We start from the raw sequence: 26704 nt of genomic DNA, 5'->3' as shown, positions 1-26704 counted from the left end.
TATAGATGAAGGTAAAATGTATATTGGTGTATTTATGACTATATTTATATATAAAGTTTGGCTACCCTTTTTGGGGGCACCTGGCATCTAGGGCAAGAAAAGCTGAAGAAAATTGCATTGGCTGCTGCTTTTATACCCCTGACGACCTGACATCAGGGAATGGGCGACAGCAGCTGACGCAGGACCCAAGACTTTGGAATTCAGGCCGGCTGAGGGCAACCTGCCAGCAGGATTACCCAAATGTAATGACTGCAACAGTGAATATACTCTTAACATCTACATTTATGGTAAGTGTACACAACTGTACTTTATCGCACACGCTATAGAGCTTACAGCTTTCAGTTGGATGTTGCTCCAGACTCATTGGTACCTGGGATTTCAAAACGTGCTCTCACTCGAATTAAATTAATGCATGGAGTACTGTATGCAAATAAATATCTTTCTGTAGCTAAAGTTATTTCCTTATAACCCCTCCCTGAAAGACATTGAGCATGAGTCTAGCTGTGCCAGTATCAATTGCTGTTGAGACAACCCCCCCCCCCTTCTTAACATGCATACACATACACTTAACTATCCCAAAAGAGGGATTAAACTTCCGAGATGTCTCTGCCACAATTCAAGGTATTTCTGGAACGAATATACAATTTATTTAGGCACATCTTGAATGCTGCTTCATCCTTTCGCTGTTTTTATTTTTTTTTATTTTTTTTGCATTCTCTTTTCCATTTCTGTGCACTGTTGCGTTGTTCAGGTTTCTACTTTTCAATTTAACTATATACACTTAGTGTATTGCTTACAATTTCCACTGCTGTATTGTTTTTCCACCCTATTTGCTTGTACCTCTTGTTTACAGTCTTACATTTTCCACTTCCCAGTTATAATTTTTCTACTGTTGTCTGCCATGGCTTCATTATAAGCTTTTGTATTTGATGTACATAGTATTAACCATACTGCAATTCCTTGCCCTCATCAGACACACTTGGATATGTATTACTGTTACTTTGTGGCATCTTCAAGGTATCTTTCATAATTCCTGAAGCTCATCCTGTCTGCTGACATTTCTCCCTTCCATATGGAAAAGTAGGCTGATTAATGATGCGTTACGATTTCTGCATAGCTAAGTTCTATACAGGTCAAGTGGGTTTATTTTGACGTGTGCTGCTGTAATATATTGTCATGGTTGTATACTGATTGCGCAGCCTGATTTAGAAAAAGAAGCTGCTGCTTTTTACTAGAAAATAATTCCAGGATGGGGGAGCCTTAACTCGTCTTTGGACATTGAAATGCTTTTCTTGATTTCCCACCATTTTGTCAGTAAAGCTTGCAATACATTTTTAGTGTCATGGCATATGCAGCTCTGAATTTCTACCCCATAGTGTTTGGAATGCCTGTGAAACGCTAAGTACTATTTACCTCTGTTTCCATGAGTGAAGAACAGCAGGTCCTTTTTGTAGGGTGCAAGTGCAGTGCATGTTTAAGTGTGCTTGATGCCGTTCTGATTTTCATGTTCATCAAGGACTGCTAATGTACAAATCAAAGTAGAACATGCAACATTCTGTTTTTTTGTCAATTCTGAAGACTGGTGTTAATGCATCTTGGATGTACACACAGGCATTGTACAATAAAGCAATGAATTGATTGATTTTTTACTTCACTGTGGTCTAATTTAATGATTTGTGACCTTTCTGTACTACACAGGTCAAGAAGGTTGTAAAAACTGTGACTACCAGAACGGTTGTTCCTGTCGCTGGAGACAACATGTCTGATATCTCCTCCATTCAGGGCAGTTATATCCAAACATTGGACCGGAAGTACCGGGGTGTGAATGATGGCTATGCTGCTCAGCCAGGTACTGCTACTGTGCCTCGTAATTACCACTATGCCGATAATTATGGCCGACCATATGATGATGGCTACCCACCAATGGATAACTACAGCAGTCTTTCTCGGACTGCCCGTATGGATGATCGGTACCGTCCACAAGACACTTACAGGACCCTTGATGGATACAGAGCTCCAAGTAGGCAAGAACTGTATGGGCCACAGCCACAAGTAAGAATGGGCAGCAATGTGGACATAAACAGACTTCACCCAGAGCGCTTTATTGCTGAGTCATATGGTCTGGAGGATGATCAGAGGAGTTTAGGTTACGATGATATGGATTATAGCATGGCATCTGATTATGGCAGACGTGTAGGCACAAATCCCAGAAACAGAATCAGGTATGTTTTAATCTTTTCCTTTGATATGTCATCTTGTCCTCCGCTATGTTGCAGTTCTTGTAGCACACTGAAATTATGAATTAGAGATCGGTCTTCAACATGCTGCAGGACATTAAGGATGTGTGCTTCCAGGTGTTAGTCTAACCACAGCAACATTTTCTTTTAGAATTCCTGTGGTTTGTTTTTTGGGGCAGATTTGTCCCCTAGACTGGACAAACATCTAGCTCTGCTCTCAATGTTTTCCCATACTGCATGAAGGCAAAGCTAATTGTGAAGAGTACCAACTCTTCACAAGTTGGTAAAAAATGTATAAACTGAGTAGATTCCCTTTTTCCCCTCCAAAAATGTGTCTTTGGCACTTCCTAAAGTGTTTGTATTGTACAAGAATCTCTGATCATTGTTGGCTGTTTTGGAAATCAGGGTAAGTGTGGCCCTGTGCGGAAACAGATGATTGTCAGATGACCACATTTTGTTTGAACTTGATCAGCCAAGTCAGTACTTGAGGAGGTTGCACAGGTTTCAGTGAGTCAACTCTGAGAAGGTAAGAAAAAATGTTTTATGCATTTTTGGTGCAGGCACATGTATGTCTTTCAGTGTTTCTGTTTGGCCCCTGAGAGGGGAACACCAAGTAAAAAAAAAAAAAAAAAAAAAGAGCACTAAGCTTAGTAACAAACATGTAAAAATGTGCTGTCATTTGGTATCTTGTTAGACCCTTGACCATGCAGTTTGCACCATTGCCAGATATTTAGCAGCCCCAACACTGTATGCCCAGTTCTCAGCTGTGCAATCTCATTGCAGATGTCATATGACTGGTAATGGGCCAGTCTAATCTCCAGTAGTGGGAATTTTCCACTTCTGAGGCCACAGTTCCACTAATGCTTCCATCTGTTACAGGCAGCACTGTCCTGTTCTGCCAACTTTCCTGTGCTGGAGATTTGACCACCAATATGTGTTTATTGAACAGTTTAGCCACATTAGACCTACGGTCTGTTTGTTGAGGGGAGAGAGACAGTGGTATTTGTATTAACGAGGAGAATTTCTTATGCTCTTTACAAGACATGCCTTGGGATGTTCTACGTTCATCTAAGCTGCCAAAGACCACATACTGTGGGTAAAAGTACCACTAATTCAGGCAAATAGGAACATTGGTTTTAATCTCATCTGAAGTTCAGCACAGTTGGGAGTGCAGCAACCCTCTTGGAAATAAATCCAGGCACCAGATTGGGGACGAGAATTCAGTCTTAATCTTGCAGCACCAAAGGAGTGTTTTTGTACCAGTTGAGGCACTAGGACAGGGTTGTGTATTAGACATCCCATTTTTACTCCCCCCTTTTTCAGCAGTCCCCATTGTAGCTCTGTTTCAAATCAGTTAGTCAGTATTGCTGTTTGTCCATCTGCACGATCTTTGCCCATTGTCCCTTACTAGTTTGAGACAACAGGTTATGCCAGCGGTGATTAACTCATTTACTCTGGGCAAGGCATTAGCAGTGCTGTGTTTTGTCCTTTTGCATTGAGTGTATAGACTTCAAGTTCCATGTTGGACCAAATGGGGGGCATAGACAGAGTCTGTTGGCATTTCAGAGCTCACTGGATTGTACTTTGTTCCGTCACTCCCCAGGGCTAGAAATTTGGTGTTCTGATTAGTTAAGGGGGGCACCTTATCCCCTTCCACTTTAGCACATTTCAGGGATGGTCTTTCAGCTGAATGCAATGTCAGTAAATGAGAGTGAGAGTTCTCCCCAGTTTGAACCATTGCCAGTCCCTTGTGTTTAGTATTTGACCGAAGAAAGAGGTCCTTGTCTGGAAGGGTGTCAGAAGGTCTGCAGGTGATCTTTTCTCTTTCAGGGCTTTGCCTTATCCTGTTTCGGTTCTTCAGTCACAGCCATTGCAGGCAAGTCATAGACAGGCCACAGGTGAGTAATCATTGGCTGTGTTTTAAAAAAAAAAAAGTCAGTAAGCTTAACGCTGTGTAGCCTCTCCACAGGATTATTTGTACATTGGTTGTGATGCCTATATGAAGAGGCCTCCTCGCTGGTCTCCCTTCCTGCACATCCTGAGTTGGGTGGCATCTTTACAGTACATACAAAGACTGGTGGGGCGGCTTTAGGTAAAAATCATCTTTTAAATTTATGAAGCAGCAGATCCAAACAGTCTTTGTGATTTCGCCACTAGTGGACATTTAAATGCACTGTGGTGTAAAAATGTCCACTCTAGTATTGTGGCAATTGTCCCTAGGAAAGCTTTCTGTCTAAGACCACACACTGGGTAAAACTATATTGATAAGACAATAACTGTGCTGATACAGAAGTGTAATCTTGTATGGTAGACCTAGATGATTCGCACTTCAAAACAGGTTAGTGCCGTGTGCCTGCTGCTTCATATTTTCTGCTTTAAGGGCAGTGAACTACCTAGTATACAGTTAACTTGAAATGGAACCTTTTGGATAAGATGTTGATGTAAAGGTTTCTGTTGCACCTAATTCTACGAGAATATTCCTTCCAGGTCCTAGTAGCCATTGCTTCCAGTGTGAGTTCTCGTGTTGTGGGTAGGATATATCATTGCAGAATCCAGTGTGGCCATGTGCTTACCACGCTTTTTTATGCTTAATGCATTTTGTCAAGGCCACATTTTTGAATGGCTTTATCAGGCCAGAAATCTGAATGACTTAAATCCGAGAGAAGGGCCAGTCCCTGCTATCTACGGGGCTATCTTGACCCACCTTTTAAGGACTTTCCTAGATCTCTGCTGAGCCACTGGATACATTTGTCCTCTCACACAATTTGTGTATAACAACTAGGTCTGGGCTTGGTCTGAGTTCCATGTACTTAAGTTTAAAGATGCACAGCAGAAGATGCACAGCAGATTTTCTTTGTGTTTCACTGTTGCAGTCATTACATTTGGGTTATCTGCTTGCAGGTAGCCGTCAGTCGGCCTGATTAACCATCTTTGGTTCTGAGTCAGTTGCTGTCCCTTCTTCCATGACGTCAGGTAGTCAGGGGTATAAAACATGCAGCAGACACCATTACACCAGTCTTTCTTGCCGTGCAGTGCCAGAAGCAGTTTGTAAGTGCCGGTCGGCCGACTCCTGAAATTTTTGTTTTCGAGTTTCAGAACCGAAGTCCTCAACTAAAGCTAAGTACCCCATTGGGGAAACTTTTTCTTGCTTCTTACCGATGTCAGTAAAAGTTAATATTTGCATTACTTGTGGAAAGCAAATACCTCATAAAGATTTTCATTCGTACTGTATTCCTTGCCTAGGCCCTGACCACGACGTGCCTTGCTGTCGGTTTTGTGCTTTATTTAATCAGCGCACTGTCCGTCATCTGTATATTTTCACCTCTAAATATTTCGGTTCTCAGTTTAATTATCCAGAAATGTCAGTTAGCCATCTGACTACCGGGATTCCAATAAAACACAGAGATAAAGACAGACAGGCCGCCGAGGTCCAAAACTATTGACGCTTCTAAGCCAGTCGCCAGTTTGCCGGTACTCAGTGAGGCACTTTTGCAGCCCCTGATACCCGCTACTTCTAATTTGCAGGCCTCTACTGAGACCCATTCGGAGTCCGGTATGCCGAGAGATGCTTCAACTATGGAACCTGCGGATGTCTCTACCTTGGATTTGTCCGGAGCCGCTGTGCAGGCACCGGCGTCTGAGGGTGTATTCAGGCCTACGGGCTTGCATATTAAACAGACGCCTCCTTCTTCACTTAGGCCTAAATCTCGAACTATGCCTAAAAAAGCGATGCCTGGGCCACATGCTCAGGCCTTTATGCCTAAAAAACAAATGAGAAGAATGGCTGAAGATTTAGTAACTCTAATCAGGGGTAGCCATCCCCCCTTCCTTTCTAAGAGGCCTAGGACTGAAGTTGTTTGACTCTTCTGAGCAGGATTCAGATTTTTCTGATGATCTGGATTTGCCCTTGCCTACTTATGAGGATTCTGATGCAGAGGACTCCATTCCCTCTGCTTCCCCTCCAGAGGGTTTTTCTTTTGGGGAAACCTTGCATGCTCTAAGGGAGCATTTCCACCGGGAAAGCCAGGATTTTTCTGATTCAAAAGAGGCTTAGGGATTTCTTACTCCTACCTCAGCGTAGGCCTTTAGCTATTCCTCCTGTACTAGACATTGTTGTTGCTTTTTCGGAATCTAGTTTGGCCCCTGATTCCTTGCCTCCTGCTCCCAGAAAACCTGACTGATACTACAGGGTCCCTGAGTCACAAGTTCCTTTTTAAAAATCCTATTGCGGATCCAGAGACTATTTCACAGGGGCCCAAGGGCATTAAGGCTTCTGCTGCTAAAAATCCTACCCCTTCTGATAGAGACTCCAGGGCACTGGATAGATGGGGTAAGAAGGTTTACACTTCTGCAACCTTGGCCATTAGGGCTTTAAACTGCCAGTTTCATATGTTAAAGTATCAGCAACATGTTATTGGATTGCTTAAACAGAAGATAATGTTGATTCCCGACTCTGTGGAAAATAAAGAATTACAGGATTTAATGCATTCTGCTGAACAAGTTGGAAAACCTACTTTGCAGTGTGGTTTTGACTCCGAGGCCTCTTGCAGGGCTGCTGTTACTGGGTCTGTGCACAGAAGGCATACTTTGCTAAAGGAGCAATCCTTGCCTGATCATGTTAAAGCTAAATTGTTGGATGCTCCCTTAAATCAGGACTGCCTGTTTGGCAACAAGGCTGAGGAAGTTCTTAAAAAGATGGAGGATAAAGCTAAATATATGCAAACTGTTAAAGATTTCTTACAAGTTCAGCCTTCAAGATTTAGTAGGCACTGGCCCGCTAAGAATTGGTCCTTTCCAGCCCCTTCCAGGTCTTCTCAAGCCAGACACAGCAAAAGCCCCAGGTTTCAGTCCCAGGAGACACCCAGGACTAAGCAGTGGGAGGCCTCCACTTCCAAATCTGGGAGTAATCAGACTCCCCCCTATGGTAAACTCTCAATGACTACTGTTTAAAATTTCCAAGCACTTAAAAACTGACTGCCCCTTTGGGGGGAAAGATTGCTCTTCATGCAAAGAATTGGGAGCTCATTACCCAGGACAAATGGGTTTTAAATAGTGTCCCAGGGATACAGATTTAACTTCCACGGGTTTCCAACACCAAGCGGGTGGCCGGACCCTACCCCCAAATCAGTGGGCAGAGGCCCAAAAACAAGTACTTTCTCTCTTAAGCATGGGGGCTATTTAGCTGGTACCAGAAGAGGAAAAGGGACAAGGTTTCTACTCAAGACTTTTCCTGGTACCCAGAAAAGACAATTCATGCGTCCTATCCTGGATCTGTCTACTGTAAACACCTTTTTGGAAATTCCAAAATTCAAGATGCTGACTCTTCACCAATTACTTCCTATGCTAGACAAAGATGCCTGGTTGGCAACACTAGATTTAAAAGAAGCATGCCTGCACATCCCAATCAGGGAATCTTGCAGAAGATACCTGCACTTCAGAGCAGGCTACATGCACCATCACTTCTCTGCACTGCCCTTTGGCTTATCTATAGCGCCCAGGGTATTCACAAAGTGCCTAGCTCCAGTTATTGCATTTTGCAGGCAAAGAAATATTCAAATATACCCATACCTGGACGATTGTCTAATTCAGACAGAAAGCTAGGACATACTTTTGAATAATCTGGCCTTTGTACAAAGGGTTCTAACTTGTCTAGGGTACACCGTAAATGAAAATAAATTGCACCTGGTGCCCTGTCAAATTATATTCTGGGGAGCAAGCTTGAATACAACTTCCCAGATGGCTTACCTCACGCCAGAGAAACAAATTCATTTGACACCCTACTTCAAACAAGTTGCCACAAAAACCCTGCTATCTGCAAGACAAATATTGCAAGCCTTGGGGTTCATGGCCTCCTGCATTCTTCTAATTCCATATGCAAGACTGCATACAAGGAAACTACAGTGGTATCTAAAAAGCCTATGGTGTCAATATTCTCAGGATCTAGAAGCAATGATTCCTATCATACCTTACCTACGCCTAGAATTCTTTTGTTGGGCAGAGGCCTGCCACCAAAACAAGGGACTTCCTTTCACACCACACCCTGCCACCCAAACCCTAACAGATGCATCAGACTATGCATGGGGGGCTCACCTGACAGGGATGTGCATTCAGGGCAAATGGAACCCAAGTCAAATGCATCTGCATATCAATCAAAAAGAAATGTTAGTTGTACAGAATGCTCTGACAGCCTTCAAGGACCACATTCTTCCAGGACAACTAATGGTAAAGACTGACAACACCACTGTTATGTGGTACATAAATGAGCAGGAGGTATACATTCCTACCCCCTCTGCCGACTAGCCATGGCATTGTGGAACATGGCCTTGAGCTACCAAGTGCACCTACAAGCTCAATTCCTGCCAGGAAAATTAAATACACTGGCAGACGGACTAAGCAGAAACCTCATGGACCCACACGAATGGAAACTGGAATCAAGGATTTTCAACATATTGACAAGCAAATGGGGGAGCCCAGATATAGACCTGTTTGCCTGTCCCCAGAACTACCAATTGGACAAATTTTGCACAAGGACTCCCCACAAGCAAGCCTGGAAAGTGGATGGTCTATGCCTTCCCCCCTCTGCCTCTGCTTTCCAAAGTACTACTAAAAATCAAACAGCACAAACCAAGGATGATTTTGATTGCTCCAGACTGGCCACGCCAACACTGGTACCCCCTCCTGCGCAGTGTCATGGTTCTCCCCATGGCACCTGCCTCAGACTCCTGCCCTGTTGTCTCAGCAGGAGAACCAGATTCTGCACCCTCAGCTTCTAACACTGAACCTTGCAGCCTGGCAAATTACATAATCTCTCCTCTACCATCTCTCAGTAAACCTGTGATGGATATCATTTTAGAGGCAAGGAGGCCTAGTACTAGAAAATCTTAAGCTGAAAAATAGAAAAGATTCTGTGCCTGGAACCACTTTCAAGGGATGAGCACAGCAGCGCCCAATTTACCTCCTACTTTACAATACTTAACAAGGGCCTGTCTCTTTCCTCCATTAAAATCCATGCTTCCACCATTTCAGCTCATTATAGCACAGAACCTCCCCTCTTCCCTCATCCACTGCTCAAGCAGATGTCCTTCAAGGATGCATCTGCAGTCCTTACAAATGGGTTGTCCTGTCGTCAGGCAGCCCTTCGGTCGGCCGGATTCCAAAGTCTGGGTCTGGCCTCTGCTGGTGTCGCACCGACGTCATTGCAGCAGTTATTCGGGTATAAAGACATCAGCCGATGCCATTTTCCTCAGTCTTTCTTGCCGCGTGGTGCCCGAAGCAGAAGCTGTTCGCAAGTGCCGGTCGGTCTGAACCAGAGATTACTACTACTACTACCGAAGACTTCTAAAAAGCTAAGTACCCCATTGGGGACTCTTTCTTGCCTCAGCCGATGTCAGAAAAAGTGAATAACTGTTTAACTTGTGGGAAACAAATACCTCATAAAGATTTTCCACTCTTACTGTTTGCCTTGCTTAGGCCCAGACCACGACGTAGCAGCTTGTCTAGCCTGTGCTTCTTTCAACCGGCCGGTCGGAATTTGCTGAAGAGTTTTTGGCTCAGATTTTGCTTACATTATGCCGTCGGATCCTCCAACAGCGCAAATTTCTAAAAAACGCAAGGAAAAGGACAGACACTCGCGGTCCGTGGTTTCGACCGAAACCACGGTTAAGCCAACCGCGAGAGTCCACGGTTCTTCCTTCGGCCGAAAACTTGCCTCTTACCGAGGCCTCATCCAGTTTGGCTGAATCTGCTACTGAAATCCCACCTGCTCTTGCAGGTACACAGGATTTATCCGATACTATCCCTTTGGATATTTCTACCCCTGCTCGTGGAGCTGCTAGGCCTCCTGCATCCATGTCGATTAAGGCCTTTGCCAGGGCTAAAGCAGCAAAAACTACCAAAACTGTGCCTGCTAAGACCCCCTCTCACAGACCCAGCTCTAGTTCACAAATGCTTAGTCTAGCAGAGGATCTCATTTCTTTGATCCGGGGATCCCAACCACATTCAGACAGGGCCTCTCACCCACCTCCAGAGAAGAGGACTAGAGTAGGGCCCCCTGAGCCAGTTTCTTCAGATGGCTCCTCTGATGAATCAGATGATTCAAATCCTCCAGAAGCCCCCTTTTCTCCTTATGAGGACTCTGATGCAGAAGAGTCCATTCCTTCTGCCTCTCCGCCTGAGGAATTTTCTTTTGGGGAAACCTTGCATGCTATGAGGGAACAATTTCAATGGCAGGGCCAGGATTTTTCAGACACTAGGAAAAGGCTTAGAACCTTCCTGCATTTGCCACAGCATAGGCCTTTAGCCATTCCTCCAGTACTTACTGTTGTGGATGATGCTTTTAATGATGCTTGTACTGCTCCTGATTCTCTTCCTCCGGCCCCTGCTAAGCCCGATAGGTACTACAGGGTCCCGGACACACATTATCATTTGTATAAGGCTCTTTTTGCAGATCCCGAAACTATCTCACAGGGACCTAAGGCTGTAGCAGCTACCTCTGCCAAAACCTCCCTCTGAAAGGGAATCCAGGTCCTTAGAGAGATGGGGTAAAAAAGTTTACACTTCTGCTACTCTTTCAGCTAGGGCCTTGAACTGTCAATTTCATATGATCCAGTATCAAGAATTTATGTTAGACCAGTTAACTAAAAAGCTGTCCTCAGATGAACCATTAGACAAAAACTCTGTTCAGGAAATGGTACATAACATTCAGCAGGTCAGTAACCATTCCTTAAAATGCGGCTATGATGCACTGGAAGCTTCCTTTAGATCAGCCATGACTGGCACAGTGATAAGAAGACATGCATGGTTGAAAGAACAGGCCTTACCAGATCATGTCAAATCAAAGCTACTAGATGCTCCCATGGACAAGATCAATTTGTTTGGCTCTCCTGCACAACAGGTGCTGAAGAAGATGGAAGAGAAGGCAAAATCTGTCCAGACAGTGAAAGATTTCTTACAGGTCCAACCTCCAAGGTTTACCAGGAATTGGCCCTCCAAAATTGGTCCTTTCCAGACACCTCCAGAGCTCAGAGGCAGGAATAGGCTCAAGAGGCAGAGGTCAATCCAGAGGTGCCTACAGGGGCGTCAGTGGCAGGCTAACAACCAGCGAGGTACAGCCACAGATGCAGCCACCACCACCACTACTACAGGACTTTCACAGTGTCTTCTGTCTGGCACCGCCTACCAGGGAACAACTAGAAGCACCCTTGAAGCTAGCCTTATTTTCAATAAACTGGCATTACATCACAGGAGACAAGTGGATTTTGCAGACAATAGACCAAGGTTACAGGTTTCACTTCCATACTCTACCAAGGAAGAGAGGAATGCCAAACCTACCTCCAAATCAAAAGGCAGAAGCTCTAAAACAAATAACTCACTTACTAAGCATGAGAGCTGTGGAAAAGGTACCACCTATGGAGCAAGGACAGGGATTTTACTCCAGACTCTTCCTGGTACCAAGAAAAGAAAACCAATGGAGACCTATTCTCGACCTGTCCGCATTAAACACATTTCTCATTGTCCCAAAATTCAAAATGCTGACCCTACAGCAGCTTCTTCCCATGCTGGGCAAGGAGTCTTGGCTGGTAACTCTAGATCTCAAGGAGGCATACCTGCACGTCCCATACGACCAAATTGCAGAAGATACCTCAGATTTCTTGCAGGATCAGAGCATTATCAATTCTCAGCATTGCCCTTTGGCTTATCTACCAGAGTATTCACGAAATGCCTGGCATCAGTAATCGCTCATTGCAGGCTTCAGGGAATTCAAATTTACCCTTACCTGGACGACTGTCTGTTACAAGCGGACAACAAAAACAAACTAACAGAAGACTTGAAAAGGGTCATTTACCTATTACAAGCCCTGGGATACACAGTCAATATAAAAAAGTCAAGACTGATACCATCCCAAAGGATAACCTTTTTGGGTGCAGAACTGGACACATCAAGACAAATGGCATCCCCAACAGTAGAAAAACAGGAGCAACTCCCTCTCTCTACTTCTTGGCATTGACAAAGCAGAACCAGCTAACAGCAAGAAAAGTCCTGCAAGCCTTGGGGGGTCATGGCATCCTGCATAATATTGGTTCCACATGCCAGACTGCATATGAGAAAGTTACAGTGGTACCTAAGGAATTTATGGTCTCAGCACAAGCACAGCCTAGAAACCCAAATTCCAATAATCCCATGCCTGAAACAAGAATTCAAATGGTGGGCTCAGGCCTGTCAAACAAACAAAGGACTGCCCTTCCACAGCACTCAACCAAGCCAGACTATCACAACGGACACCTCAGACCTCGGTTGGGGGGCACACATGCTGGACAAGTGCATACAAGGCTTATGGACTCAAGACCAGCTGCACCTGCACATAAATCAAAAGGAAATGCTGGCAGTAAAACTGGCAATTCAGACATTCAGACCATTTCTTCAACAAGGCCCACTGTTAAGGACAGACAACACCACAGTTGTGGTACATCAACAAGCAGGGAGGCACACATTCGTACCCTCTATGCCGGATGGCAATGGACCTCTGGAATGTGGCCCTGAGCTTCAACATCCAGTTACAAGCGATTTTTGTGCCAGGAAAAGAAAACATTCTAGCAGACATACTAAGCAGAACTGCCATGGATGCCCACGAATGGATGCTGCATCCGGACATCTTCAAAACCATTACAAGACAGTGGGGGCTACCAGAAATAGACTTATTTGTATCCCCAAGCAATCACCAACTACAGAAATTCTGCACAAGGACGTACCACCCACTAGCTTGGAAAGTGGACTCCCTATCTTTCAGTTGGAAAAACCTGACAGGATATGCATTCCCACCACTTCCTTTGCACAAGGTGCTATTGAAAATCAGAGGACCGTCCAAGGATCATCCTGATAGCTCCAGACTGGCCAAGGCAGCATTGGTACCCATTACTGAGGAGCATGTCTCGGGAACAAATATGGACTCTGCCTCTAGTTCCCTTACTGTTAACACAGAACAACTACAACACCCTGCATCCAAACCTGAAAACACTGCAGCTGACTGCCTGGAACGTTGCATAAGACCAAATAACCCAAATTTATCTCAAAGGGTTAAAGACATTATCTTGGAGGCTCGCAGACCCTCAACAAGAAAAAAATATTCAGCAAAATGGAAAAGATATCTCATTTGGAGTACTGCAAAAGGAGAGAGTGTCTCACTGGTAAACATGGCTAACATCCTGGAATACTTGGCAGAGCTCTTCCACAACGGCCTGTCCTATTCTTCCATTAAGATTCATGCATCAGCTATCTCAGCAGAATACAACTTGGATCCTCCACTCTTCTCGCATCCTCTACTCAAGCAGTTTCTGAGAGGAATTAAAAATGTAAAACCACCTAGGAAGCCACCATTGCCAGCATGGGACTTGAACTTTGTGTTAGAAAAGCTGGCACTCCCTCCTTTCGAGCCAGCAGCAACAGCAGAATTACAGTACTTATCATGGAAAACTGCTTTCCTGCTTGCAATCACTTCAGCAAGAAGGGTATCTGAGCTACAGGCATTAATGGCAGTACAACCCTTCCTGATCTTCCATCAAGATAGAGTATCCATGAGAACTAATCCTACTTTTATGCCAAAGGTGGTCTCCAGAGTATCTTTGAATCAAGCTATCCACCTACCTACATTCTTCCCCAATCCACAGAACCGGGGAGAAAGACTGTTGCATACCTTGGATGTACATAGGCAATTACGTTACTACCTGGACAGGACCAAGCGCAATAGAAAAACTGACCAGCTACTAGTATCATATGCGACAGGAATGGAAGGAAAAGCAATTTCAAAACAGACTATCTCTAAATGGATAGGAAATTGCATTAGATTTTGTTACTCCTACCATGGGAAGAAAACTCCAGAAAACATCAAGCCTCACTCTACAAGGGCTACAGCCACTACCACAGCTTTCTTACAAGGAGTGGCTACCAAAGACATTTTAGAGGCTGCTACTTGGAGCTCCGTGCATACATTTGCCAAGCATTATAATTTACCTTTATACTCAAGATCCCGAGCAGGTTTTGCCACTGCTGTTTTGCAAGGGATCTTAACTACACCATAAACTAACTTCTCCTCCTCCCCCAGTTGGGCTATGGTATTCTACCCATTTGTAAGGACTGCAGATGCATCCTTGAAGGACATAGTACAGTTTTGTACCTACCATAAATGTAGATGTCCGATAGGAATGCATCTGCAGTCACCCTCCTTCCCTCTGTGGTACTCCTAGGGTATTTGCCCATCTTGTAGCTAGCTGGGGGAATCTATTATGGTGTATTTGTTTGTATATATGTACATACATGCTTATTTTTTGTTTGCTCTCTACTATTTGGAACCATTTGCATTTATCCAAATTTAGCCTTCTTAGAGGGCTCCTGGCATCTGGGGCAAGAAACAGAGGAAAATGGCGCCAGCTGATGCCTTTATACCCGAATAACTACCGCAATGACGTCTGGTGAAGTGCGACACCAGCCGAGGCCAGACCCAGACTTTGGAATCCGGCCGACCGAAGGGCTGCCTGACGACAGGACAACCCATTTGTAAGGACTGCAGATGCATTCCTATCGGACATCTACATTTATGGTAGATACAAAACTGTACTTTCCTTAGGGGGCCAAAAGTTTGAGACCACCCAGGAGAGCTCCTACCCCAGCCTGGGACCTTAACTTTGTATCTGAAGTAGTTAACTTAATTTGTTTATCAACCTGTGGGTATCTGATCCATATCGGATCTGAGCCGGCAGCTTTAAACAGCTAAGATCTGAGCTGCAAGCTCCTCCCCCTTACACAACCCGTGCCATCCCTCTCTGACCTCGGATCTCTTTTGCCGCGATTGAATCATCAGCTTAGAACGAATTCCAGGCGTGGGAGTTAGTCGTCTAATGAGGAAAAAATCCTTATCTACCCTTTTTTTCTTGTAGCTAATTTGCTGTTGTGTGTGTTGCTCCCTAGTTAGAATTTTTAGTTTTAAAATTTGTTAAATTGTTAACTTTAGTGTAGTTTAATTTCCTCCCAGAGTGTGTGTGAAGGCGTGTGTGTTGGGCCTTGTGTTTTTTTAGTCAGACTGTGAGGCCCCAAAAACCTTCTCTAAATGCACTGAGTGTGGCCATAAGCTATCCCCAGCGGATGGCCACATGGTGTGTTGGCCTTGGGGTTGACCACCTCTCCTCAGGCTGCACTATTTGTGCAGCCTTCAACCCCAGGGCCCTAAAGGACGGGAGGTTGAAGTTGATTCTGGCGGGACTTCTGCACCCGGACTCGACTTCATCCTCCTCTCCCTCCATGGCACCTGCTGCGGCAGTGCCTTCCTCCATCCCTGCTCCCCTGGCTGGGACTCATCCTCCCACCTTAGGCCAGGAGGGGAGGAAAGCAAGGCGGGAGAGGAAAAGAGAGGCATCACAAGCAGCGGACCAAGTCTTCCTCCTCTGCTCCGCCGGCTAAACAAGCAGCCTCTCCCAGGGCTTCCAGGCCTTCTCCTTCCCGGCTCCATTCACCTAGTTTCTCCCTGGAGCCGCAGGAGGAGACCCGGTCGCCTTCGAGGTCGAGGCGGCACTCCCAGCCTGCCTTGGCCTCTTCTAGGTCCACCCAAAGCTTGTCCGATGCAGATATGGACCGGATGATATGTAGGTTCCTCCAGGCCCAGCTGCAGATGGGAGTGCTTCTGCCTCCCCACCCTCCGGGGGGGAGCTCGACCCCCTTTTTTGCCCAGATTGCTCCTTCTCCGACCCACTTCTGGGGTTTGGAGCCTTCAGATCCAGGTTGCATAGGAGCCGGGGGAGGTTCGGTGCCAACCACACCCTCATTTGTCTGGTCCCTTTTCGGATCAGAGCTCTCTGAGCAGAGAGCTGAACTTCGGATCCGGAGGTGTCAGTGTGTCTTCGGCTCAGTCTCTGTCTGTGCTTACTGGCCCTTCGGATCCGATTGCTTCGGCGCCGGCTCCGACCCACACATTGGATCCGAGGGGACTGCTCTAGGATCCAAGAGAGAGCAGTTCTCCTTCGGCAATCGATGTTGTGGAGAAGGTATTGTCGAGGGATTTGAGGCCCCAGGCTCCTTCTACGGTTCCACCCTGCACACTCTGGCGGGCCTACATCACCCGGCCCCAGGGACAGCCTGCGCCTACGTCCCAGATGGTTCCCTTGGAGGAACAAGATGTGGTTGGTGAGGCCTCTTCGGACAGAGGTTCCTCCTAAGCGTAAGTGCAAGAGGAGGCACTTGGACTCACCTGAGTCCTTGACGGAGGACACAGACTTAGGGGAAGGTTCCCCAAGGTTACCCCCCTGAGGGCTCTCCTTGGAAATTCTTGAATTAGGGGTGGTCAGCCAAAAAAAAACCTCAGATGAGTCCGTTTCTGGAGGCGTTTGATGTAGGCCCATCTACCTCTTGGGTGTCCCCTCCCGCCAATCCTGTGGTAGATCTGATTACTACCATGGCATGGAAGGAACTGGACACTGTGGAGCCCATTCCTAAGAGACCATATAGAATCCTCAGTCCCCCCACTGATGGGATGGTTTGGGGCAAGGGTGCTCCAGTAGATGCCATGTTGGTGGAGGTTCCGGTCCACCTTCCCGACAAGGAGTCTTGGACGATGGACTGCCTGGGGAAGCGGATGTTCGCTTCAGCTACCTTCTCCGTAAGGTCGCTGAATTATATGGCACACGTGATACGACTCCAGCGGGTTCTCAAGGAAATATACAGGGTCAGCCCCCAGTCATCATCGTGTCGAGGATAAGAAGGTATTCTCAGCTTGAATGGCCACCTCCTTTCCCATGCTACGGAAGGAGCCGTTAGAGCTAGCGGAGCGGGCATTGTCTTACGACATGCTTGGCTCCGCCTTTGTGATTTTGCGGAACCCTTCAAGGCGACCTTCACAAATGCCCCATTTGACTGTTCTTTGCTATTTGGCAAGACTGTCCGTGACATGCTGGTCCAGAGTGAGAAAGACATTGTCTGCCATCTGAGTCCGCTTCTCAGCTCCCCAGAGGTCCTTCTCCAGGAACCAAAGGGGACAAAAGATGTGGTTCCGGAAGTCTCAACAGTCCCGTTTCACTCTGGACCCCTTGTCCTTCAGAGGCAGAAGAGGACAGGGTGGATGCCGGCCCAGAGGCAGAGGGGGACCGAAGAATTTCGGGTCGAGAGAACCCTTTTCTGATTGGCCCGCGCAGCAGCCCTGAAGGGTTACTCGACTGTTCCACTCTTGAAGCAGTCGGGGGGAGCTTCTCGAGGCACCTAGCAGTTTGGGAGTCCATTACAACAGATCGCTGGGTGCTTCGAATCATATCCAGAGGTTACAAAATTCCCTTTTTGTATCCCCCTCCCAGACCCCGGAGCTTCCCCGATGTCCCACCCAATCAAAGGGAGGCAACAGCCGCAGAAATAAACCAGCTGCTAGAAAAAAGAGCAATCCAGCACATCCCCAGAGATCAATCTGGATCGGGCTTTTACTCCAGGTTCTTTCTGGTGCCAAAAAAGATGGGGGACTTGAGGCCAATCCTCGACCTGTCCGTGGCCAAAGAGAAGTTCCAGATGGTCACCATTCAATCCATTCTCTCACTCTTACAGGAGAATGACTGGATGTGCTCGATAGACCTCAAGGATGCGTACTACCACATTTTGATGGACAGACGATCCAGAAGGTTTCTCAGCTTCCGGCTAGGAGCCAGCAACTACCAGTTTAGGGCCCTTCCCTTTGGTCTCACCACAGCCCCCGAGGGTGTTCAAAGTTTTGGCAATTGTAGTGGCCCAACTGAGACTCCAGGGAATACAGGTCTTCCCGTACCTGGATGACTGGCTCCTGACTGCCCCCACCAAGCATCTACTATGTTCAGACGGAAATTATTTCCTTCACTTGGCCTCCCGGCTGGGAATCACAATCAACTTCAAGAAATCTTCCCTTCAGCCAACCCAGATCTTAGACTTCATAGGAGCCAGGTTAGTCTCAAACCTATTGAAAGTCTTCTCAACTCTGGACCGGCTTCGAACTCTGAAGCTCCACGTACTGGCCCTTCTACACTCCTTGGGTCCTCCAGCGGAATTGGTTCCGAGGGCTCTACGTTCCATGGTGGCAACAATCAATCTGCTACCTTTAGCTCGCTTGAACATGAGGGATACTACAATGGACCTTGCAGGTTCAATGGTCCATCCTGCAACATCCACTGAGTTCACCCATTTCCCTCAGCAGGGTTTGCAGGAAATCCCTACTCTGGTGGATCCAGTCCCAGGACCTCCAGAAAGGGCGTCCCTTTTCTATGTCCCCACCTCTAGCCACAGTGACCACGGATGCTTCTCCCCTAGGGTGGGGGGGGGTGCACTGTGTGGGCAGAACCGTCCAAGGCACATGGACCCATTCAGAGACCTTGTTGCATATCAATGTCCTAGAGATGAGAGCAGTGCTTTTGGCGTTACAAGCACTCCAGGCCCTTCTTCCCTTAGGGACAGTTGCAATTCAGACAGACAACATGTCAGTGGTCTGGTATATCAACAAACAGGGGGGAACCAGATCCTACCCACTTTGTCGAGAGGCCATGAGAGTTTGGGAATGGGCGATCTCCACCAACTGCTTTCTCATAGCGACGCACATTCCAGGTCGGTCGAACATTTTGGCAGGCTGAGTCAAACCATCCTCTCTCCATACGAGTGGTCTCTGAACCCCAAAATATCGAAGCAAATCTTCCTCAAGTGGGGTCAACCTTGCTGCGATCTCTTCACGTCTCCTTCGAATGCAAAGTGCAGTGACTACTTCGCTCCAATTCCCCCACCAGGGGAATCCCCCAGAGACGCTCTGGTGCATATTTGGCCATCTGGTCTACTTTATGCTTATCCCCCTCTTCCCCTAATGTTAAAATTCTTGCAGAAAGCCGGTCGGTTGGGGAGCAGAGTGATCCTCATAGCCCCATCCTGGCCTCGTCAAACGTGGTTCCCATGCCTATGGTCTCATCTAGTGAATCCTCCATGGATTCTAGATCCCACCTCGGATCTGATCTCTCACCCACTAGGATTATCAACCCCGAATCTGGACAACCTCAAGCTCACAGCTTGGTTGATCCAGTTCCAGTAATAGCTAGGACTCCCGGTATCTCGTCCTCTGTTAAGGCTATTTTAGTAGCCGCTCATAAACCTATGAGAGAGGTTTATAACAGCAAATGGAAACGCTTGACAATCTGGGCAGAGCATAGAAAATTGGATCCCTTTACAGCTCTGATACCAGCAGTGTTAGAATTTTTGTCAACTTTATTCGACCAAGTTGCTAGCTCTTCTACGGTGAAAGACCAATTAGCCGAGATTTCCCATTATGTGGGAAGTGATCTCGGTCCCTTAGCCTCTTCCAAATTATGTAAGACTTTCTTAAAAGGCACTTTCCTCTTAAGGCCTCCGGTTAAAGACGCAGTCCCTCCATGGGATTTAACCCTTGTTCTCCAGTCTGACGGCCCCTCTATTTGAACCTGCAGCTTCAGTGGATCTAAAATATTTATCTTGGAAGACGGCCTTTCTCATTGCTATCACTTCGGCTAGAAGGGTTTCAGAGCTTCAAGCCCTTATTGCCAAACCTCCATACTTGGTCTTCCATAAAGATAGTTTCCCTCAGGACCAATCCCTCCTTTCTGCCCATAGTTGCTTCTGAGCCCAGTATCAATCAATCTATTAATTTACCAGTTTTCTTTCCAAATTATCAGAACAGGGGTGAATACAAACTACATTCCCTGGACATACACAGGCAATTGAGATTCTACTTGCACAGGACCGCTGAACATAAGAAATCTGAGCAACTCTTTGTATCCTTTGCTAAATCCTCTTTGGGCAAACCAGTATCAAAAGTTACATTGTCCAGATGGATTTCCCAGTGTATACTTCTTGCATATAAGAGTTCTGGCCGGCCTGACCCTGAAGGAGTCCACTTCTGCTGCCTTTTGCTCCAGAGTGTCCTTGGATGACATTTGTTCAGCAGCCACTTGGGCTTCATCCCCTACTTTCATTAACCATTACAAGTTGGATATAATTTCCAGAGGGAGAGCATCCTTCGGCTCTGCAGTGCTCTGGAATATCCTTCCATGAGGACCTCCCAAGTTTGGGTAGCTGGGGACTCTGTCCCACAGGTTGATGAACAAATAAAGTTTAACTACTTCAGATAAAGAAGTTATGTACTCAACATAACGTTCCATCTGAGTAGGTAAACTGCATTTGTCAGCAACCAACCCCCCCTCCATCCCCCTAACGTATAGTGTGTCCTGGAAGGATTCCTTGTCCTTTTTCTCCGGATAACACCAGGTTAGGATGTGCAGGTGATCCTTTTTGTAATGTTCTGTTACTATAGCAAACTCTATCTGAGGTCAGAGAGGGATGGCAGGGGATTATGGGTAAGGGGAGGAGCTTGGAGCTCTGATCTTAGCTGTTTAAAGCTGCCGGCTCGGATCCGATATGGATCCGATACCCACAGGTTGCTGACGAACGAAGTTTATCTACTCAGATGGAACGTTATGGTGAGTACATAACTTTTTTTGGAGAAACTCGCTCTATTTCCTTTTGCGCCAAGAATTCTTTCTTGGAAAACAGCTTTCCTTTTAGCAATCACTTCAGTTAGAAGGGTATCTGAACTACAGGCCCTTATGGCAGTGGAGCCTTTCATCATCTTTTATGCGGACATGGTGTCCCTCTGAACCAATCCATCCATGACCAAGGTGGTATCCAGTGTGGCTCTTAATCAGTCATTTGCCAACCTTCTTTCCCAATCCACAGAACAAAGGGGAACGGATACTGCATTCCTTAGATGTGTACAGGCAACTTAGATTCTACTTGGACAGGACTAAACCTCAAAGGAAATCTGAACTGCTGGTGGCATTTGCTACAGGGGCAGAGGGGAATTTCATAGCAAACCATTGCTAAATGGATATGGTATTGCATTCATTTCTGCTATAAGCACCATGGAAAACCTATCCCCCAGGAGATCAGACCTCACTCCACCAGGGCTGCATCTACCTCTACAGCCTTTCTCAGAGGCGTCCCTACCAGGGACATCCTATAAGCTACTACCTGGAGTTCTGTGCATACTTTCACGAAGCATTCTTTGCCAATTTTCTTTAAATCCAGAGCTGGCTTTGCCACTGCAGTCTTGCAGGGCCTTATAGCTAGTCCTAATGCTAACTAAATTCCTTCTCACAACCATAGCTTTGGGAATCTACTCAAATGTAATGACCAAAACAGTGAAACACTAAGAACATAGTACAGTTGTGTACACTTACTGTAAATATAGATGTTGGAGTATATTCACTGTTGCAGTCCTGGTTACCCTCCCTCCAGCCCCCTAACTTCTTTTGACTATACCTAAAAGTTCCTTTACTATGCTTAAAAGCCTTTTTGGTGTATTTGCTTTTTTGTTGGAGGTATATCCTTGTACTTTTATATTTAATTGCTCTCCATTACGGGGCACCTGACATCTGGGGCAAGAAAAACTGATGTAATGGCATCGGCTGCATGTTTTATACCCCTGACGACCTGATGTCATGGAAGAAGGGACAGCAACCGACGCAGGACCCAAGACTTAAGTAACTAAGTTAATCAGGCCGACTGAGGGCTACCTGCAAGCAGATAACCCAAATGTAATGAATGCAACAGTGAATACACTTGAACATCTACATTTATGGTAAGTGTGTACACAACTGTACTTTATGACTTTGATAACCCCTTGTCTAGCAAGGCATAGAATAGGCTTGCCTTTTATGCTGATAGGATGGGTATAGGAGGTAGAAAAACAGTGACTTGGCAGCACCCATTCTCTCATTTCTTTAGGACATCCTCCTTTCAATTATGTGAGGTAGCTAGATTCCAGAAGGCCAGAAGCATTCCCAGTAAGATCTATTTGTGTGGTCTTGATGACCTATGGGGAACCAGTAGTTTTACTACTGTTAAAGCAGTAGTATAAAGGGGACATGAGGCCAGTCTTAATTCTTCATCTCAAATCTAACCCAAAGTAAAATTGTACATGGTCAAACTGTTATGACTGCTGTTGGGCAGATTGTATGTACTCTAGTCGTAAGAGAATGTTGCCTTTTGAAGCTCAGGAGCGTTGTCCATTAGCTGGGAGATCTCTGCATTTAGTCACTGTTGGGATATCCTCTTCTGTATTCCCAGCTATGGTATTTTATTTTTGATGTCATGGGTCTGACCACCTCCTTACTATGTCATCTTGGGATCACATGCCAGGCTTAGATAGTTCTTGGCTGTTGTGCCATTAGGTTTTCTGCCACTTGCGCAGTTAGGTTCTGTGTTATGACAAAGTTACTGATTTTGTTGCCTAAAGAATGCTTGTGGATGCCACTTCACAAGATAGGAACTTCTGGTACTACCATGTGTTGCCTTAAGGGAGTAACCCTGTTCTGAGTGTCCCGGCATTTATAATCTGGCCACCTTGTGGATAAAAGGGAAAAGCTAATATCATACCTAACCTCACAAGATGGTGGCCTAGAGTGCCCAGCACAAAGGTTAGCAGAGGGGTCCTTTGCATGTCAGGCCAGTACTGGAGTGCCACAAGAAGTCAAAAGATTTTGAAGACCAATATTGATCGCATCCTTTTGAATGGCAGGTTTATCTTAGAGAGGTCGTTAAGGTTTCCACTTCCATTCATCTAATGAATGGCTGAGTTTGCACTCGGGGGTTCAAGGACTTGTTATCCCCAGGTTTCCCCTGTGTGTGCATCAGGGCTCGATGGCCCAGGCTGGGCTGTCTGACATTCACATGAGATGGCTATTGAATGATGAAGGGATATTTTGCTGGGTGCAGGAGCTCCCATTTGATGCAGCACCAGACCTGGAGTTGGACTTTGAGTCCTAGCTCTGCATTTGTACCCATTCCATAGTACCATGGCCCCATTACTTGAACCAGAGTTGCAGGTCTGACCATGCATGCATCAGCCTCCTTAAATTGTAGTTAAGTTTAAAGGAAGATCTCCTTCAACATTTGTACCCCTTTAGATTTGCAGAGTGCCCCTCAAGTTTCTTTTTCATGAACAAATGAGAATACAAAGTCCTCCTCTCCTTCAGCTCTCATGTGAATTCTTATTTAGGGAGTTCTTAAGGCTGCTGAAATTTACTGTGGATGAGTGTGGCTTTTGTATTCCATGTGAAATATGTTCCTGTCACTGAATTTGTTGGGGAAGGAGGAAGAGAGGTTCTGGTCTCCTGCTCTAAAAGACGCTGTCCTTGTAGATTTGAAGCATCCAGGTACTACAAAAAGGAAGATGCCTTCCTCAAACCCTCGACATGGAAAATCCTGTTGCCTTGGTCAGTCATTGGCTCTCAAGAGAACAGCATCTTCCCACCTACTCTGGCAGTTAACACAGAAGATTGAGTCTAGCTGCTTATTGTAGTCCAGAGTTTGATTCCTTCTGCCTACATTTGCCTACTGTGACCTTGAGCAGGTTGCTTCACCAGACAGTGCTTTGGTCAGGTGGGAAATTTGGCTAAGCTCCTCAGTGGTGGTCTGAACCTAGTAACTACCTATGAAGCTGTGAACCTCTTGATGAATCTGAAGTAATGGCTAGGTTTGAGTAAGAGGGTTTTCTTCCTTGTTGGGGCTGAGATCCTTGTTTTGCTTGTCCAACTTCCATTACTCCCTTACAGATCATACAGTGGCAAGGTTTCATCCCCACTTGTTTACAGAAATGCTGGGTAGAAGAACGCTGTTGGAGAAAAAAAACTTCCTCGTACTCTTGTCTGTCTTTGTTGTCTGCCCACTCTAGCTCTGCTTATTTCTTTGACATGTAGCACTTCAGAAAGTTGAAAAAAAAACTACTTGTACTATTTCAAGATGCCTTTCAGTTTTCACAGCTAAATGAATAAAAGTGATATGTAACTTTTTATGTAGTGCTCGACTTAAAGTATCTTCATTTTTGGTCTTAATTTCTCTTAAATTCTTGAACAACTAACTGCTCAGACAGAGCGTTGGACTTCACTAATCTCAGCAGAAAGGATGCCCACTTAGATGCCAAGGACTGGAATTGAAGTCTTCAGAATAATGGAATTAAAACTGCAAATGGAGGGGGAATATGCATGTTCATGGTTGTGGTAGCTGAGAAGACTTCTCTTGCTCTGAGGTACAGAGATCTTGGATTTAGTTTATGTACGTAGCAAGACCGCTGAGAGGGGTGAACCTCCCACTTTACTTTGAAGAGTGGTTCAGGGGACAAGATGACATCGTCCCACAGAAAATGTCTTAAGTGTTGCATTGAATTGAAGAATTCACTGTTCTTTTAATAGTTTATTTTCAAAGTATCTAGATTTGCAAGATTAGGTTTTACACTTCCAATAGGGAGGGTCATCAGTGTCACAGACAAGAGGCTTCACCTTTACAGTCATGCAGCATAATACAGGATAAGTGGTTTGTCATCAAGCCACAGTAAGTGGATTTATGGAAGGATTCCCCTGAGCCTTGGCTCCAGCCCTTCATCTTAATCTTTTTGAATGGGGAAGGCCGGAGAGTTGACCTGTTTGCCATGTAGGAGAATGCATTTCTTCCACAGCTTTGAGAAGTTCAACACGGTGCAGAGGAAGTTGATGGTAGATGCATTTTTTCTTTTGACAGGAAAGATTCTTTTCTTCCCCACATGCATTGATTGTACACTCTTAAAATTCAGGTAGTAAAGACTTGCAAGACTGCTGCAAACCTAGGTGAATTAGGGTTCTCTAATATGAAAACTGAGAAATGGCTGAAACCAGTAAGTTACTAATTTAGGTAAAATTCTGTTACTGGCAAGCAATCGCTCTGCATGCATGTTGCCAAAGAATTTTGGAGAGAGAAATTCGACCAGGATAGGAAAAGAGAATGCAGCTCTCAAATCTTGCAGCAGATAGCAATTTTTTCAGTTTTGTTACAGGAGATGGATTCCAGTAATTCAGTGGAAAAATAATTTGAATGCATGTTAAATTGCATGATGATCAATCCAAGAAGATGAAAAAAGATTGGGAATTGAGACCGGAAAGGCAGTTTACAGAAGAGCAGTGTGAGGACATCTGTATGGCTTCCAAGTATGCAACAAATTCCAGAAGGTGTAGGATTTTTGCTTGGAAGTGTTTTCATGGGTATATTTATATTCCAAGCAGACTCCAGAACATCATTCCTCTGGTAGCTAGCAAAATGCTGGAGGTGTGATGGGGAGAAAGAGAACTGTGAGCATGTTTTTTTGACAACAGTCAAAACTGCCTGCAGAGTACTTAGTTACAGCCATTTTGCTTCCAAGATTTCTGACTAATCAGTAGACACAAAATGAAGACTCCAGCAAAGCTAGAACTTCCAATGAGTGACTTCCCAAACCAGATTTCTGATTAAGGAAATTATTCTCTCTAGCTGAGAGACAAAATCTGAATTGCTAAGCTATAGTAAGATCTTACCAAGAATAATGCTGTTGCCTGCAAAAAAATGTTACTAGAAAATGGAAGTCGATCTAAACTAATTGTAAATGAAGTACTGAATATTAAGGGGAGAGAACTAAAAGATATTTAAAGGGAGAAGCAAACTGCATTGAAATGGAGGTTGTGGAAGCAATAAACACAGAACATCTTGGGGGAAGCAAATTACATTGAAATTAAGGTTGTGGAAGCAATAAATACAGAACCTCTTGGGGGGAGTTAGGTGCAAGGCAAATGCTAGATAAGGTTCATAGATTAGTACTAAGCTAACTGCCCTTGCAAGCCATTTTAAGCCTACCCATTTATCCCTTGCGAGACTCAAACCCTGGACCTTGTGTTTAAAAGGCAAACACCTTAACTGTTAGGTCACCCTTCCAACCCCCATTAGGCCACCCTCCCAACCTGAACAATTTAATGTTGGAATGAAAAGTTAACATACATATGGTGCTTGAAAATAAAATGCTGCTGATTTGTATTTTCTGTTTGTGGGTGTGGACCTGTCATTTTGTTGTGATTTGAATAAAGATGTTGGGGGAGGAGTTGTAAATGTTAGGGAGCCTTATGACAAGAAAAATAACTTGAGATCTGTAGAGGTATTGGTAATGTTCTGGAAACTTTATAAAATTTATATAAAGCAGATGAATGGATACAAATCGCAATATTCATGGAAGACATAAAAGGATAGAGGATTGAGAGTATCTGTAATTAATGACTAAGATGGTAAGAGATGAGAATAAAAATGGTGATGTAGGGAAGTGTTCAGGAATAGGCTGTATTCCTTTGGAAGTTAGTAGGGAAGAAAGTGATATAGGCTCTGTTTAACAATATTTTAAATTGGTAGATGTGAAGGGAGTTCTGTCACCCTTCAGACTTGGAGTTGCATAGACCCATTTCAATTTCAAACCTTAATTTTTAAGCTTTCGTGTTTATACCAGCTGAGAATGACAAAGCTGTTGTTTTAGATAATTATAACTTGGTTATTGGTGTGTTTTTTGTGGTGAGGCAAACATTTGATATTAGAATGATCCCAAGGATGGCAGAGTGCAAGATGCTGCTTCTTTT

The 26704-nt window shown here is 45.2% G+C and overlaps 1 protein-coding gene across 1 annotated transcript in view; it reads left to right on the top strand.

Moving 5' to 3' along the window:
- Nucleotides 1-26704, top strand: part of CTNND1 (catenin delta 1) — a gene marked incomplete in the record, with an annotated part of 1335518 nt that overhangs the window by 791273 nt on the left and 517541 nt on the right. The window contains 1 exon segment of the mRNA XM_044076626.1: nucleotides 1699-2222. Within this exon segment, the coding sequence (XP_043932561.1) occupies nucleotides 1699-2222 (524 nt within the window).

Source organism: Protopterus annectens, chromosome 1.part1 (assembly GCF_019279795.1).
Source record: "Protopterus annectens isolate FY-2018-M chromosome 1.part1, PAN1.0, whole genome shotgun sequence".
NCBI classification, from domain to species: Eukaryota; Metazoa; Chordata; order Ceratodontiformes; family Protopteridae; genus Protopterus; species Protopterus annectens.
This window is presented reverse-complemented; position numbering and strand designations above follow the sequence as displayed.